This window comes from Protopterus annectens, chromosome 4.part1, assembly GCF_019279795.1.
Source record: "Protopterus annectens isolate FY-2018-M chromosome 4.part1, PAN1.0, whole genome shotgun sequence".
NCBI classification, from domain to species: domain Eukaryota; kingdom Metazoa; phylum Chordata; order Ceratodontiformes; family Protopteridae; genus Protopterus; species Protopterus annectens.
Genome location: NC_056734.1, coordinates 503,369,537 through 503,388,089, shown reverse-complemented (window position 1 = coordinate 503,388,089; position 18,553 = coordinate 503,369,537). Strand labels below are relative to the sequence as shown.

Here is an 18,553-nt window from a genome sequence, read left to right as displayed (position 1 = left end):
ATATATATATATATATATAAATATATATACTTTTAGCATGGGAATTTTGTTCGTAACAACAAAAAAATGCTTAAGGTTACGGCTCCTTTTATAAGTCTAGTTTGGATGACAATTCCCAGTGGTAAATTTAACTAACTCAAAGTATGCCAATGATTTTGTACAAATTTTTTATATCATATATGTGCCTTTTATGTGTAAGAATAAATCTTAACTCATGATTATTGTTACATTGCTTAGTCTCAATGTTTTCTGTTGAGAATAAAGGCCTAGCTACTCTATGTTGTTGTTCAAAAGCCAGCAGGTGTTCATTTTCTGAGAGAGGATTTTCATATCCCCCGTTTGTACAATCACATACTAATGAGTCCAATTGACTTACTAGCTTATTTCTTATTTTTACATTTTTTACCACCCAGTAATCAGATGTAGAAATAAAATATAATGCCTCTGTTGCCATACATTTGTCTCACTATTACACTCAATTTGATAGACCTCAGAGGTTGTAAACTAAAAAGATCTGTAGCCTCAAACATCTGAGTTATCAGGAGGGACTGGCAGCCTTCTCTCTAGACTCGGTTTCTTATAAACTTTTCTGTGGCAGAGTGCGTGTAGTCTTTCAAGCCATCAGCTAACCTTCTTTGGGCTTCTGCTCCTTTAGACAACAAATGTCTCCACAAACGTGGCTGAAGGAACTAAACTTTTATCAGCAGATGAGACACACTGGCATGACAGATTCATATCTGAACGTATCCTCCACCTCTAGAACAAATTTCTACCACATGTCAAGTACAGTTCCACCCTTTATATGACCAAAAACAGTAGTTCCACACAACGGAGCTGAATAAAATCCTTTACTGACAATGGTAAGCACTTTCACGGACAACAATCCGCTTATCAGACCATATAACTTAGCTTCTTAACCATCTGTTTAAATTGGTGATTCAGAAACATGTGACAAATCTAACAACTCAAGTCTATTACCCTAAAGGTACCACAAGATTAAAAACCAACACTTAGAATCAAATGCATCTTCCTAAATTATAAAGTGTCCAAGAATGTATATGAAGTGTGTATAAAAATGTATATACATGTATATAAATGACAGATACAAGGTAAATCCAGATAACTAAACGGGCAGCCTCAAATTCTTTCCTTGCCTGCCTTGTACTGCCCTCTTTGTGGGTGAAGGGAACTTTTGACTATGAGTTGTTGGCTAGGCTTGTAATGGTCTGCAGACTGATTGTCTAGTGCTTAACTATGAACCTATGATAAAATGTTTCAAGCATCCGACAGAATGCAGTCAACTTCCAAGGGGTAGTTGTAGATGCTGCAGCAAGAGTGTAGAATACCTGACCTCAAAATGTCTTGGTCCATCTGACCTCAAAATGTCATTGTTTCTCAAGTAGATGGGAGAAAAAAACATCTGACTACCCACTTCAATCTCCACATTCTGCTTGCCATTAAGAACTGTGAAAAATGAAACAGAAAGGACAATGAATTCAACTGACCTTCACAACAACAAATGGAGGCTGAAGAGAAGGACTGACAGGAAAACAAGAAATAAGACAGGCAACAAAATGAGACAGCCCGTGCTAAAACAAAATCTTTTCACCCAATCAGGCATCAAAGTACAACACTTATCAACAGACTCTGAAAGACACAGTTTACTCTATCCTTGTGTTTCCTCATTCACCCTCTTCTCAGAAGCAACCAAGACATCCAAAACACTTTACCTTTAAATAAGAACCAAAATATCTGGTGACATATGGACTGTCACACTGACTAAGAACAGTGATCTCTTGCTGTATATCTTCAATCTCATCCTCTGCTTCTTCCAAGTCAATGATCTTGATGGCAACAACTGCCTTAGTGCGATTATCAATTCCCTTGTACACCTCCCCGAAAGAGCCCTTCCCTATTCGTTCCAACTTTGTGAACAGTGCTTCTGGATCTGCTCTGGAGTTCTGTGAAAACAGTAAAAAAGTATGATGCAACGCTACAGAAAATGTACAGACTCAAGTATTTTTAATCATATTATACCCACACTTCTAAAATGGCAATGTATCATGTCCAATGCCTAATCTGAAAGCTGTGGATTAAAAGCTAGGCACTGTTGTCAAGAGTTCAGTGTCAAAGAAATCAATATAAAGGCATTGCACTAAGACAACATATTGCTAAACATTTATGCATGTATTTCAAAAAATGTTCAGTAGGACCTGCTGTTACTTGCACACCCACAGCAACAAGGGGGTGGGATCTGACTTGTCACTGCCACCCAGCCCAGGTACTAGCAACACAACTGGTCCAAAATATGAGTGAGCTGTTCTTTACACTCATTCTCAAAAGTGCAAAACATCCAAACCAGGTGACAAGAGAGAATATCAAAAGTTATGATATTTCTATCATATCCAAGGTAAAAAGCCACTGATTCTACAGGACCCCCCCCCCCCCCCAAAAAAAAAAAAAAAAGCATACATGCAAGTAAGCAGGTTCTAGCAGAGCAGCAATGGCAGGGATACTACTGCAGACTCTTTGCAGACCCTTAAAAGACAAAGTACCTAAACAGACTCAGTGGTCTGACCACTACTGTTTCTACAAGAACCTTGCAACATAGTCTTTACATTCAGTCCTCCATCTATGAAGAGAAGACTACAAGTACGCCTTACATCTTCAGGATGCCTGCTAACAAACAAAGATAGCCATATGGGCGGTTCCTTCACTTTAGGACGGGAGAAATCCATTGCCAGTTCAGGAACCAACCATTTTCTTTCATTTGAGTACTACTGACACCTACTAATGTATGTTAGTAGCGATGGCTTATCTCCATCCACAAGGATAACTGCTTTCACATGGCTGGGCAACTGGCATCTGCTCTCCCACAAGAGACTTTTCATCTGCCACAGTGATTTTCTGATACAATTACTTTTCTGGTTAGTGGTCCCAATCAACCTGGCAAAATGAATGTTGACCCCCCCCCCCCAATACGTCAAGTCTGAAACTCTCGGTATAGAGCTGTCAGCGCAGCACACCTATTTATTTATAGCTACTCCTTGAAGAGCCAAAAAATGCTTTAGATAGCAGTTAATACAGTAAATTATACTAACAGTTATCGAAAGGCAGAAAACACTGAAGACCTCACATCAAGCTGTGATGGAGCCATTAGCAACTGTAAACACAGTTGAAATGGATAGAACAACCAAAACCCATGTTGCCAAACAAAAATACTCAACATACTTTGTGGAAAGTACTTTGAACAAATCTCTGAGAATTTATTTATATACTTAAAGAGGGGAAAAGCCCTCCTGCATCCCCACAGCTCCCAATTTAAATATGCCTACTCTGAGGTCATACAACAGTGGAAAGAAAATGGAATTCTCCACTAACCGCTGAATGCGCTTTACATAACACATTTTCATTGAAATGGCACTGAAGTAAGCAGTCACAGCCACAGTGACACATTTCCCCAAAAATCAGAAAAAATCAAATTAAGTTTATCCAAACATACAGATACATCCTACAACTGGTAACCAAGAAAAATGGTAGTATGTTAAGTTAGACAAGAGGAATCTCTGGACAAGTTTATCAGTCTGCGCCTGTCCCCCCAGGTTTACAAATATTGACTAAGATTTTAACCACCCCCTTAGAACCTTTTTCAAGCAATTCCACTTTGAAAAACCTATCAACATAGTAAATAAAAACTCAGAGAAACCAACTGTTACTGCTCAATGTTAGGCACTTAAACAAGAAACTCCACACCCAACAAGCTCTCCTCACTCTGAAGAAACATCTATGAAGTTTCCTAGACATGGTTTAAAGCTGTAGAAAGTACTATGGCAGTGCAAAGCTTCAGTGCCTTCCACACAATTAGACCATCACCTGCACAGACAGGGACAAATGGGAGAGAAGTCTCAGGCTATATTAACAAGTACACTTCAGGTTGGATAAACAGAATGATGCACTGGAGTTCATCAATGTGCAAGTCACCTTAGACAACATCCATTACCCCATCCTGGCAAGCTGTAGGTCACCCTGTGTATTCTGAGAGTCCCAGAGTTCATACCCTGACCTATTGGGGACACTCACTATCCAATAAAATACCCTACTCATGGAAGCTCCAACTACACCTCCACAGACTGGGCAAAGTACAGCTGTGTAAGTAAACTTACCATAACAGTAGAAGTCTGAATGATCACTGCTGCAGTAGCCTAAGCCATATGGGTTATATCCTGCCAAGTATATAACAGCTGGACGCCTTCCAAAGTTATAAGGCATCTTCCATGTGCCCAAGCTGACTAAAAGACAAGTTTCAGTGCCTAGCCCTTTACAGCTTTCCTGCCAACAGCGAGAGGGAGGCTAAACCCTAGCAGGACAATGCTAGGAACAAAATATTAATGTCCACACCCTGGCATAAAAGCCATGCATATAAATGCGAAGGGTGGAGGGATAGAGCAGCTACTGCAGCAGTGATCATCTGAACACCTACTGCAATGGTAAGATTACTTACACAACTGTACTGTGTTCATACTGATCACTGCTGCAGTAGGCTTAGCTATATGGATAGATCACCCCAGCTTACTATATTTGGGTGGTGAAGAATGGTCCTAGCAAAGCCTGACCTAGACCTAGAGAAGGAATCAAGCTTATAATGCTTTGTAAAAAGTATGTAGAGGACCAAGGAGCAGCTTCTAAAATACTTCTATAATCCATCCCTTTCCAAAAAGCCATAGATGAAGCCAAGGCCTTGGCACAGTGGTCCTTGATCCTGCCTAGAATAGTTTTGTTATGGTGAGTATAACAAAAGGTGATAGCCATTTGGAAATGGTCTGGTTTTACACAGGTTGGCCCTGCTTATCATCACAAAACATGATCAACTGATTTGAAGATCAGAAAGATTTAGTTCTGTCATGATAATACCAGAGGTGTCTGTGGATATATCAAGGTATGGAGTGTCCTTTCTCCCTCAATTTTAGGTTCAGGAAAGAAAACATGGAGAGGGATAGTTTGGTTTTAAGTAAACTCAGATACCACTTTAGGCATAAAAGAATTAGGGTTGACTCACCATAAGATCTTGTAACTCGGATACTCTTCTGGCAGAGGTCAGAGCAATCAGTAACTGTTTTCCACATTAAGAATATCAACTCAACCAGGTAACCTGGTTCAAATGGAGCAAATGTTAGCTTTTCTGACGCAAACTTAAGATCCTAAGGACAGGCCACTGGTTTACTTGGTTGCTTCTTGAATAAAACCTCTTTCAAAAACATTTTGATACGAGACTGCATTGAAAGAGGAGGATCCAAGGACAGACGAGCTGAAATGGCCAATAAATGAACCTAGACAGAGGAATAAGAAAGGCCATGTGATAGTAACTCACTTAAATATTGTAAAACCAGAGAAAAAGTAGCCCTGAATGCATGCTGGTTTATGTTGTTCACACCAACTAGAAAACCTTTTCTATTTGCGAATATGTGACGTTCTAGTAACAGGAATTATTGACTCTATTACCACCAGCAAGTCCTCACTAAACAGTTGCCTAAAAAGGAATTAAGACCCTATCACCCAGGAAATCAACTGAAGTTGACTGATGTCAGGGTACAAACACCTGTTTTTGTGTGAGCAGATCCAGTCAGTGAGGAAGCATGTGGTAATTGCTAGTGGACATTTCCAAAAAGAGTGAGAATCATGGTTGTCCAAGCAAGAACGGAGTTGCCACACTGACAATGGGGAATTCTGTCTGAATCTCCAGAAGTACCTTTGATATTAGTGAAAAGGGTGGAAAAGTCTACAAGAACATTCCTGTCCAAGGAAAAGAAAAGGTTGCCTTTCAGGCCTTGTTGCATGGAGTCCTGGAACAGAATCTTGTCAGTTGATTGTTCAGAGGCGGCAAAGAGGTTTACTTGAACTCCCACAGACAGATCATGTCTTAGAAGATCCCCTAATCCAGTCTCCATCCATATGGATCTGCCCTGGTCCTGCTCAGCTTGTCTGTCACATAATTCTGCTCTGATGGAAGGTAGGATGCCTGTATAGTGAGACTGCGGTGTGAAGATATATCCCAAGGTAACATGGCTAGTCTGTAAAGGGGGTACCAACCTGGTTTCCCCTTGCTTGTCAATATCACAGTTATGTGGTACATCATCTATAACAACTTGAAGCAGTCCTGGGCACTAAAGATGATTCAGAGTTGAGTGCCTTGATCAGTACAAGGAATCTGATATTTATGTGCTTGTGTCTGTTCTTGGTGTCCCAACACACCCTGCACTTTCTGCCTCGTGAAACTACTCCCCACGCAAAGGTCAAGGTGTCTGTGCTGACTGACTAATTCGGAACAGGAAGGGAGGAAGAGAGACCTGGATTTAAGGATATCTGTTGTCTCCACCAAATGATTTCTCTTCTGACAAACCCGAGCATTGGTATTTGAAAAAAAAAAACAAAGGATAATGGTGCTGGGACCAAAGAGACTTCCGATACCACTGTATTTTTACATGTGGAATCTTGCCAGGGGCATCATGAGAATCTTGCCAGGGGCATCATGAGAATCACAAAAGCAATGAGACCCAGAATTCTGAGATATTCCCTTAAAGTGACCGAAGTTCAAGTGGAAAGCATTACAAACATAATTAGACCTATTTTATTTTCCTGAATGAAAAACTCTTTGAAATGAAGAACCAGTCAGCCCAGGAACACAATCCTGTGAAAAACAGTGAAGAGTTTTGAATCCCAGCTTGTATAAGATCTCTCAACCAAGAGAGATATTCCTGATGGTTTCAAAAAGACTGCAAAAATAAGCAAGTCATGTAAATCTGGAAAGATGTGGATACCCTGTAGCCTGCAATGAGCTTTAACTGGAGCAAGACACTTTGTGAATACTCTTGGTGCAGTAGATAGTCCAAAGGTAAGGTAAGGAACTGAATTTGATTCAAATACACAATCTTAAGAAATGTCTGGATAAGCATCTTTTAAGTATAGTGTTACCAGGAAAATTCAAAGAGGAGGAAGAGGTTGTGAAGTGACATCATTTGAAATTTGGGCACTATCAAACAGGTTTTGGAAAGAGAGCAAGAGCTGGTCTCCAACCATTTTCTTTGACACGAAGAACATCCCTGAATAAAAATCCTTCCCCAGCTAGGAAGAAGGAACTGGTTCTCTCATTCCTTGGGACAGCATGAAGAACCATTGGAAACAAGAGTATCTGATCTGAAGGATGAGGAATGACTCCCTGGAAAGGAAGAATTTCCTCCCATTGCTATCTGTAACCTTGATGATCAATCTTCAGAAGCCATACGTTTGAAATTAACTGTTGCCAAAGAGAAAAATGGAGATTCAGACTTTCTGGAAGAAAAAGGGGCCGGGGTGGGAGGGGGGTCACAAGGTCTCTTTTAATAGTCATTCAGACTTGTTGGACCATCTTGTTTCTAGAAGGTTTGATGTTTCTTTTTGAAAATGCCTTGCCAGTTTTTTTTCCCTAAAAGTCAATTTACCTACATTTTGAACAGTTTTTTTCTGCTTTTTGCCAAAATTGGATAAAGAATTAGAGAATCCCTTAGAAAATCTGGAAAAGGAGGACTGGATCAGCTTACCCCTTTCGTGACACTTTTTGATCACCTCTGCAGCAGATGGGTCAAAACTAAATCTCTGTCCAAAGAGGAATTTAATATCTCATTCTTATCATCAGAGAGGTTCAGAGAATGCAGCCATGCAAACCTCCTCAAAACAGTACCAGCGGCCATAACCCTGAAAGCAGCAGTACCAGAGGCATATGTACAGTGAAAACAATGAGTAGTGATCTGTGCAATAGAAGAAAATTAGTTAAAGCAGATGTTTCCTTACAAGAAGTAACACAAGATAAAACATTCATACATACATACATACAGATACTTCAAGCACGAGCCGTAATGCCCTTCTAGTCTGCCGATACACAAAAAAAGAGGTTATGTACTCACCATAACGTTCCATGTTTGTAGTCCATCTCGCCCTTCATTCTTACATATGGTATCAGAGCCGATCCTCGGCTCCAACTCGGCCTATTTACCAGCTGGAAGTCTTCTAGTTGGCATGTGGCTAGGTAGGTATCCCATGGTGCACCAGTACAATCCCCAGATCTTGTATGCTGCTAACTAGGAGAGATAATAACAAAAATACAAAAGAAGCCAATACTAAAAGGTCTCCATAAAAAAGATAACATTTTTCTGTCTCCAGGTACTTCCAGGATGGGGATAGGAGGGTGGGTTCGTAAGAATGATGCACTACAAACATGGAACGTTATGGTGAGTACATAACTTCTTTATGTTCTGTAGTCCTATCTCGCCTTCATTCTTACATATGGGACAGCATCCCTAGCGCCTTATTCTTTGGTGGCTCAAGGAAAAATACTCCTGAGTACCGTGGAACCAAAAGATGCTCTACCCCTGGAGGTTAAATTCAACTTGTAATGAGTAATAAAAGTGTGAGAGGTAGCCCACGTTGCTGCGGCACAAATATTATCAAGTGGGACCCTGGCTTGAAAGGCTGCAGAGGTAGACGGAGATCTGGTAGAATGAGCCTTGATTTTAAAGGGTAAAGGTCTACCCTCAGAGTTGCAAATGTAAGCTATACAGCTAGAAATCCAATTAGAGAGTGTTACTTTGGAAACTGGCAAGCCTGACCTGGATTCGGAGAAGGAAATAACTGATCTGATTTCCTTAGTTCGGTGCAAATAAAAATGTAATTGTCTATGGACATCCAGCTGATGAAACCTGTATTCAGCTGCGTTGGAATGATTTGGAAAGAACACCGGAAGTTCTATGGATTGATTCAAGGTGGCATGGGAACAGACCTTGGGGACAAAGGAAGGATTAGTACGAAGGGACACCCTGTCTTTGTGAAAAATCAGGTAAGGGGGTTTCACAGACAATGCTTGTAACACTGACACCCGTTTGGCCGATGTGATAGCCACCAGAAACAAGTCTTCCAAGACAGGAATTTCAACGGGGATGAATGACAAGGCTTAAAGGTCGGAGAAGTTAATTTGGATAACACAAAATTTTAATCCCATGAGGCAACAGGTTCTTGAAAGGGGGGGAATCTTAACAGGGTGGCACCTTTAAGGAAAGTTTTGCACAGCCTATGTGACCATCAGATTAGAATCTTGAAACCTAGATGAAAATTTAAAATCGCTGCCAATTGAACTCTGATAGTGGCAGCCACAGATCCCTGGTTAAAAAGCTCAGACAGGAACTCCAAAACCACTGGAATGGAGGCAGTGCAAGGGTCAACATTCATTTTCTCCATTTACTGGAGTATAGTCTCCTGGTGGAAGGTTTATGAGAAGACGTAAGGATATGAGTCACGGAGGGTGAAAAGTCGTGAAGTCTGAGTAGGGATGGAACTGGAGCAGCCACGCTGTCAAATTGAGGGTGTGCAAGGAGAGGTGAAGTGAACCTGACATGTGAGTCAACAGGTCTGGAACTGGGTCCAGAATCTAAGGATCGTCTAGAAGAAGAGGCCCGAGAAAGGGGAGCCAAACCTGACGAGGCCAGTAAGGAGCAATGAGGATCAGTTTGCTTACTAGCCATTTGCTTTCTGAATAACCTTGGGAATGAGATGATAGGGAGGAAAAGCATAAAGGAGACCCAGGGGCCAATCATGAACAAGTGCGTCTCTCAGTGACTCCCCCAAAGGGGGGATGAGGGAGAAGTAGCTGCTGCATTTGGCACTGATTGGGCTGGCAAAGAGATCGCAGCAAGGCTGTCCCCATCTGTGGAAAATCTGTTCCGCTGTTTCCGGTTTCAGAGACCACTTGTGAGGCATCAGGATTGCCCAGGTGAGCTTGTCGGCTATCACGCTGGTTGTCCCTGGAATGTGCATTGCCACCACAAAACGCTGGGAAGATATTGCCCATTTCCAAACTCGAATGGCCTCTCGACAGAGTGGGTAAGATCTGGTTCTTCCCTGTTTGTTGATATACCATATTACCGACATGTCTGAATGTATTGCAATAGTCTCCAGAAGCAGAAGGTCGTGAAGTGCTTGCAACGCCAGGAGCACCTCCCTCATTTCTAGAACGTTGATATGCAGGTGAGCCTCATGATCTTGCCATGTGCCTTGGATAGTCCTGCCTAGATAATGCCCCCCCCCCATCTGTGAGGCATCCGTGATCACAGTGGCAACGGGTTGGGGAGGAACAAATGAAGTGCCTGCTGTTAACTGATTGGGTAGAGTCCACCAAAGGAGGTCCTTCTTGCAAGTGTCTGTCAGTAGGTTAAGATGAGATAATGGCAGGTGCTGAAAAGACCATTGGGAGGACATGAGCCACTGAAAAATCCTCGTGTAGTCTGGCTAGTGGCACTAGTAATATGGTGGAAGCCATGGTCTCTAGAAGCCGCAGAACAGTCTTGGATTTGACCTTTCTTAAGGGGAGAAGACTTTGAATTTGAAGAACCAGATTCTGCGCCCTTTCTACAGGAAGATGAGCCAACATGTCTACTGTGTCTATCTCTGCGCCTATAAAAATCACAGTCTGAGAGGGCAATAAGGCAGATTTTTCTCAATTTATAGAAATTCCCAGCTGGGCACAAAGCTGAATGGTGGCGTCCCTGGTCTGAAGAAGTAGATGCCTGGTGGGGGCGGTCAAGAGCCAGTTGTCCAGATACGGAAACACCTGGAATCCTTGATGTTTCATGTGAGCTGTCACTACTGCCACACACTTGGTGAACACCCTGGAGGCTGGGGTGAGACCAATGACTGGCTCCCAGTCGGAAGCGTAGAGGACTCCTCAATGCCCTGTCCATTTTTATGTGGTAGTAAGCATCTTGGAGGTCTACTGAGCACATCCAATTATCTTTCCCTAATAACAGGAGTATAGATTGCAGTGTCACCATCCAGAACTTGTCCTTCTTTACTGATTCATTTAATCTGCTGAGGCCCAAGATGTACAAGGGACTGAAGACAACCTGGAGTAAGTTCTGGATCCTATTTGGTCTGCTGGGACGGGTTGGATGACTCTTTTTGACAGCAGCTTGTTGATCTCCACAGTTGCCTGATCCCTATGATTGGGTGGAACCATCCAGGATTCTTTTGGGAACAAAAGGTGGAAGAGAAAAGGGTATGACATAACCTCTGGTAATTCTTTGTACCCACTTATCTTGAGCAATACCCAGCCAGGCTTCTGGATACAAAGAAATGCGACCCCCGACTGGCCCATGAGAAGCACAGTCGGGCCCCACAAAAGGAGCGCTGGTAAGGCCGGCCCCGAAAAGAATAATGACCTCCCTGATTTTGCAGACCGCCCCTGCCTCTAAAGCGATGTCTAGCATTTCCTTCTCCTCCTCTGCCTCTGAAGGAGGAGTCACTCTGTGCATCCTGGAAAAACCTCTGGGACTTCTTGAACCACATTTTACCGCCCCTCTGACCCTTAGGATATTGTCTAGAGGGAACAGTAAAACATACTCTGACGGCAGAGAGCGTTTTTCCTTCTTGCTCACACCGGGTGACAGTGTCCTTTACCTTGCATCCAAACAATGAGGAACCATCTAAGAGGGCATTGGTAAAGGTAGACTTGAACGGTTCCGTAAAGTTACACAAATGCATCCAGGAATGACGCCTCAGGGAAATTCCTGAACCCGCTGCTCTATTCGCCCAATCGGCTGCATACGAAATAAGCCGCATGGACGAGTTGACGATGGAGTTCAAGGTGGACAACTGGGCAGACACCTTGTCAGGGACTCTCTCGGTACATGTACCTTATAGAGAATCTCCTAATTCTTTAAGGAGATCTCTCTGAAGCCTCGTGAAGTGAGTAAGGTAGTTCAGTGATCTAAGGGTAAATGCTGCTGAAGAGAAGATATGCTTCCCGTATCTGTCCATCGTTCATGATCCCTTATTCGGTGAATGGACAGAAGAAGAAGTCTCTGCTAGCTCCTTCTTAGTGGCCGCCGCCACCACCATGACATCTAAGGGAACACCTTTAGACAAAAAATCCTTCTCTTGGGGTGCAGAAAGAAACTTATTCGGTCTCCTGGGGACTGGCTCCATGGCATCAGGAGTATCCCACACCTTTCGACTAACTAGCTCCATCAGTTCGTCAAAGGATGGAGACACCCAAGAGGCTGAAGGTTGAGACCTGAAAGCCTTCAAGTACACTGACTCCTCATCAGAAGGGGTGACAGTGGGCCAGCCACACCTCTGTTTAGAGATTTCCAGGATGCCTACGAAGGAGACATCATCAGAGGATGACTTGAGGGACCCTTCTGACTCCTTGAGGTTTGTGTCAATGGCCAGAGACTAATCCTGGAGGTCTACATGCTTCCTCTTACATGTCCTCTTCCCTAGGGGCTCCTTGGAAGGATATTCCGGAGAGGTCTCGGAGAGTGGGGGCTACCGGCTGGTGGCTTCTGAGGCTAAGGATCTCTGCTGTCCACGGAGAGAGTAGGTGCTGAGACAGAAGTAGGTGCCTTAGGGGGAAGAGTGTCGGTACCTCTGGTAGGAGCTGAAGATTGGGACAGCACACTCATCATCTCGAATGCCGACCTCTCTGGCTCCAAAGACCTCCCCGGCTCCGAGGAGACCGAGAATGCCGTCTGCTCCAGAGCCACTGGCTCCGAGACAGACGTAGGATCCAAACTCACCCTTGCCAATGCGCCGAGACGAAGACTCAGAACTGAAGAGGTTTGGTTCCAGGCATCCCTGTCGGGGACAAATTGGGAGCTTCGGCTCCTAGACACCATGGATGGCATCGAGAGTGTGGGAGCAGAACTCGGCTCTGAAACATCCACAAGGGGAGCTAGAGCCGAGGGTCCCACCAGTGGTACCAAACACTCCTGCTCCAAAAGACCAGCATGGCTCAAAGGAGGAATGACCGAAGGGGGCTTAATGGACTCAAGTGGCTCAGGAACCGACTGGGTCGGAGCCAACAACAATTTAGGTAAAGCAGATGACATCAAAAGTCTCAGCACTACCCTCTCCACATCTTCTTCCGATAAACTCCTGGAAGACCTGGAGGACAGAGTAGGAGAGCGGGATCTCTGCAGTATTGGAGATTTCAATACAGGGGAGACTGGTAAAGGATCCACAGACTGGCTCCAAGAAATACTCTCGGCGGTCAGCTCCGAGCTACTTGGGGCCGACCCTGTAATCGCAGTACTACTCTCAATAAGCACTGAGTACTGTGGAGCCGATAAGGCAGTGGACTTGTCCGATTTAGTGATTTTAAGAGGTGGTTCCGAGACACCAGCCAGTGCCAGGGAGGGCCTCTTACAGGACTTAGACACTTCCTTTTTAGATCCCTGAGATCTAGAAGAGGAGGAAGAGCTAGCCAGATCTTCCTCAAAGGAAGGTTTAAGAAGACCTTTTAGGATGAGCTTATTTTTTCTTTCTTGCAACACCCTAGCACTGAAAGAGTGGCAAAATAAACAAGTTTCCTGCAAATGGATGGCCCTCAAACAGTAAACGCAGTTACTGTGGCCATCTGTTATGGACATCTTCTGTGAGCATTTAATACATTTCTTAAAGCCAGATGGCTTATGGTCCTTACTTTCTTTAGACATTCTCACAGAGATGGGCACACACACACACAAATAAATACACACAGAAAAAGGGAGAGGACTAGGTCCTCTAATTTAAATGGGCCTAGCCCTGCAGAAAAGAGAAAGACACCACGAGAACTAGGTCCTCTAACTTAAACGAGCCTAGCCCGGGCAAGAAAGGAAATGGAAAAACTAGGTCTTCTAACTAAAACAGACCTAGGGAAAGTTACAATAAGCACAGAAGCCACACACTCGAACAGGAATAAAGTGTAAACTACCAATATACTCCACAAGGCAACAGAACCTAGTTCTCTTAACAACACTAACCAATGTTAGCAGCCGGAAAACCACAAAAACTCAGACTTATGATTAAAGAAATAAAACAGAACCTCGTTCTGTTAACAATGATAACAATTTAGCAAGCGGAATCCGCAAATAAAAACAACTTTGACTTATGCCTGATGATAACACAGTCTAACTGAGCACAAAATGCGCCTACAAATACTAAGTCTATTAAGAAACACGAAAACCAGCACACAGGATACCAATACTATGAAGCCAAAAGGCCAATGTATCAAGAGATTGCACACAAATGGTGCAATTATAAAGACTAACTATTCAAAATTGGAGACTACGCTAACTATGACTAAACAAGGATACAAAAAACAGTTTTGACTAAAAACAGTCCAAAAATTTTGAATAAATTTTGAATAAATACAAAACTTAGCCAGAGCCAAAGAGAAGCACAAACGAACTTGTGGACGTGGCAAACGAGATCTGGGGATTGTACTGGTGCACCATGGGATACCTAACTAGCCACGAGCCAACTTTAAGACTTCCAGCTTGTAAATAGGCTGAGTCGGAGCAGAGGATTGGCTCCAATCCCATATGTAAGAATGAAGGCGGGATAGGACTACAGAGCATCAGTTGTTTCCATAATTAGTGTCCAGGCTGTTCTTAAAAATATCTAAATTAATGCTTGCTTTAATTTAATTTTGTAGTTTATTCTATGCATCTGCCACTCTCTGAGAGAGCCAATTAGTACACTTCTCATTCCTATACAATCTTTTACATGTTGTTTGATGAGTCTCTACTACTTTTTGATAAACACAAACTTGAGTCTACTACTTTTTGATAAACACAAACATTCACAGGTAGGTGCTAGGCTATCAGTCCAAGGGCCTAAGTAAGCCTAGCTAACAAGGTTCCCTGGCTTACGCCACCCAAGAAAGTTGATTTCCTGTGCCCCTGTAGAGCAGAGCCACAGAAGTGATCCCTGGGGTGTATTTCCTATTTCCCATCCACTCATCAAGATTTTTCTTGAAGAGTGCTAATGAGGAACTTTGCTTGACATAGATGGGTAGCTTGTTCCAGAGTATAGGAAGTCTCTGGGACAGGAATCTATCCCTCCAGCATGTCCTGTTTACTGCGGTGACAAGGTTTAGGTCCCTAGAGCATGTAGCTCGGAGGGATTGGGATTTCTTTAGGTGTAGCATATCCAACAGATCTGGGTTTAACACGGCTTTATATGTTCGGCAGAGATCTCCTTGGAGTAGGCGATATGCTACAGAGTAAAGCTAGAGTTTTTTTAGATGGTCAGTGTAGGACATCTGTTTAAGGCCAGTAATCCTCTTTGTGAGGTACTTCTGTGGTCTTTCCAGCTGCTGCTGCAGATGTCTTGTGAGGTACATTCCAAAAGGGACATTGTACTCTATAATGGGTCTAATGAGTGCCGAGCAGAAGGAAACAATGACCTCTTTTTTCCTGGATGAGAACCATTTTGTGATTAGGTGTGCCACATAGAAGGATCTCCTGACTACTGTGGTGATGTGATTATCAAAGGAGAGACTACTGTCCACCTGGGTCCCAAGGTCTCATCACACATTCGACATTAAGTAGACTGCCGTTTATGTGGCAGTTCATGGGTAAAGAGTTTTTACCAAATGGGATGACATTGCACTTTTTGGCATTGAGCTTGAGGTCATGCCTCTGACACCAGGCATCTGTCTCAGTGAGGCCCTTTTATAGGATGTCCACATCATTTGGGGACTCAACTATGGCTCCTAGTTTGCAGTCATCTGCAAATTTCATTAGCCAGAGGCCTTCTGTGTTAGCCTGTACTTCAAAGTAGATACCAAACAGGAGTGGTCCCAGGACTGAACCCTGTGGTACTTCACTTGTCACTGGTTTGAAGTCAGACTTGGAGTCTGCAACTTTTACAGTGTGTGTTCTGTCAGTGAGACAGTTGGCAACCCATCTTGTGATGTAGGGATTTATACCTAGTTTGGTGAGTTTAGCTATAATTCCAGAATGGGGGATGGTGTCGAAAGCTTTGGCAATGTCAAGATAGGCTGTGTGAACCACCTTACCCTAGTCTATGGCTTTGGTGACTGCCTCAAAGAAGTCGATTAGGTTCAGAAGACATGATCTGCCTTTCACAAACCCGAACTGGGTGGGGTCCAGAGTTTGGAGGTTACCAATGTCTTTGTTTAGGAGTTCCATGATGATACGTTCCATGGCCTTGCAGACCAGGCTCTCAGGCTAATAGGGCAATAGTTCCAAGGATCAGTGGCTCCCCCTTTGTGGAGTGGGATAACAGTTCCTGTGCACCATTCAGTGGGCACAAAGCCTGACAGGAGACTATGATTGAACATGGTGCTAAGGTGGGGAGCCAGTTCGTGTAAAATGCAGCCTGGGATGTTGTCCGGTCCCATGGATGCTGTGTTTTTGGTTTTAGAGAGTGCAGCTTTTACCTGCATAAATGTGATTACAGGGACTCTGCATTCTTCCTGCATAGATAGGAGCCCTTTAGGGGGTGAGATGCGGGTAAAGTTAGCACTGAACCTATCCGCCAGAATGTTGGCAATATCAGTTGGTTTTATAATTTTTGTGCCGTTGTGCTGTAACTCAGAGCAGATCTGGGTGTTGCCATTGAGATTCTTAACATAGCTATAGAATGCTTTACGGTTGCCCTTAGAATCAGTGGCAATTTTGTTTTCGCAGCTAGCTTTGGAGGATCTTTTAAGGGATCTCAGCTTCTTACCAAGGCTGACCAGGGAGCTCCTCCACTCATGGGATTTTACTCTCTTTTGCAACAGTTTCTTCCATCTGTTGTAGAGATTGTTTATGGCAGGGGACCACCAGACTGGCTTCCTTTTTCTGGAGGACAGCATCTTGGTTCTGTTTGGGACAGCATGATCCACGCACTCGTGTAAGTGCTTATAGAGTGCATTTGTGTAGGATTCAGCAGTCGTAACTGTATTGCCCATCTACATGGGTGTCATGAAGTTCGCCGCTTCTGTCTTAAGAAGCAAGACGTTGGCTTTGGAGACATTTTTTACTGTGGTTTCCTTAATGGTGAGTGGGGGTGGGATGTGGATATCTAGGCTGATTAGCTTATGGTCGGAGCTGACCAACGAGGAGTTGACTTCAGGTGTGCAACACCGGTCACTCATGTTGGTAATGGACTAGGCCTAGGATATTGTTGCCCCTGGTGGGGGATGTGGATAAGTTGATCCAGGGCATTGGAATTTATGAATCTGAGAAAGCGCTGAGTGAAGGAGTTGGTACACGAGTAGTTTTCCCAGTTAATGGTGGGGTAGTTGAAATCGCCCATTATTAGGGTGTTTGGTTGAACCCTAATATTTTCCAGTATATCAAGAAAAGAGGAGTGGGAATCCTGGGGCATGGTGGGGGACCTGTAGCAAGCTACAATTTGTACTGCAGTTTTGCCCAGAGTTAGTTGCACTTGGATAACCTTGAATGCATTATGCTGCGCAACTAGCCTGGAGGTGTGGATATCCTTAATGAATATGGACACACCTCCGCCTTTGGTGTTCTGGTCCAGGTTAGATGGCCAAAAAGTGTGGTATGAGTTGTAGCCTGGTAATGCAGGGATGCTCTCTAGAGCCTTGAACCAGGTCTCAGTCACTGCACAGATATCTATGTTCTCCATTTTAAGGAGTGCCTCAAGTGAGTGCACTTTGAGATTTAAACTTCTAGCATTGAGTAGCATTATCCTCAGTTTTTGCTTGCCTGTTCCTGTTACGGTGGTGAATTTGTCATTTGAGCCTTGCCTAAAAAAGGCAATATAGGGGTGGCAAGACCGTAAGCCAGTATCTGGACTCCCAGGGGTGACAGGTGCAGGCCATCTCTGGCAAAGCATCGGGGTCCGTCAACCATGTCGTCCCAGGCAGACAGATACTGGAACTCCTTAGAATGACACCAGAAGCTTAGCCAATTGTTGAAGTCAATCATTTTGTCCTTCTACTGCAGTATCATTCTGGGCGATGGCAGGATGCTACTCAGGGCTAGGGTCATACCTGCCTGGGCTACAAGATCGGAGAGCTCTTCCATGTCTCTTTTCATGTAGTCCAGGGAGGTATGTCTCAGGTCATTCACACCAGCATGGACAATGACAGAGTCATATTTGTTCTTGTTGTGGAGTGACCTGAGTGCATGGGTTATGTGGCGGATCCTGGGACCCAACAGGCAGCTGACAGTAACCTTCTCCTTGTTTAGCCTGGTGAGTGGGACATCAGTGTGCCAGACTATAGAGTCACCTACTAATAGTGTGTTGGGTACGTTGTTTTGCCTTATGGGCTGTGGTTTATTGTCACACTGAGTCTGTGGGCTATGTGTCATTTGGGTTGTGCTGGGGGTGGAGATTGCTTGCGTTTCTGCTTTGAAGGTCTCTGTTGCTTGAGCAGATTATTATTGAGAGCCTCCACGAATGTTTTTGTGTTTCTGTGTGTGGATTTTGGTGGGGTTGGTTTAGTGGGACTATGTGATGAGTGTGGTGTGGTGCAAGTGTTTACCTTCTCCTCTTGACTGTCAAGTTCAATCTTGGTTGGAGAGAGCTTTACCTCCAATTTGGCTAGATAAGTGCATCTCAAACAGTTTATGGAGTTGGGTGGTAGGAGGAGAGGGTTGTCTGTGTACATGAAGCAACTGCTAGAGTGCCCAAAGATGCCCAGATTCATCAGATAGACAGGAGAGAACACTGGGAGCTGACCTTTGGACATGCCTGATTAAAAAACTACTTTCCTCTAGACAAG

The 18,553-nt window shown here is 43.8% G+C and overlaps 1 protein-coding gene across 1 annotated transcript in view; it reads right to left on the bottom strand.

The window, feature by feature from the left end:
* The window catches only part of STK25 (serine/threonine kinase 25), a gene marked incomplete in the record, with an annotated part of 665,014 nt that overhangs the window by 626,591 nt on the left and 19,870 nt on the right, over nucleotides 1-18,553 (bottom strand). The window contains 1 exon segment of the mRNA XM_044070790.1: nucleotides 1,731-1,961. Within this exon segment, the coding sequence (XP_043926725.1) occupies nucleotides 1,731-1,961 (231 nt within the window).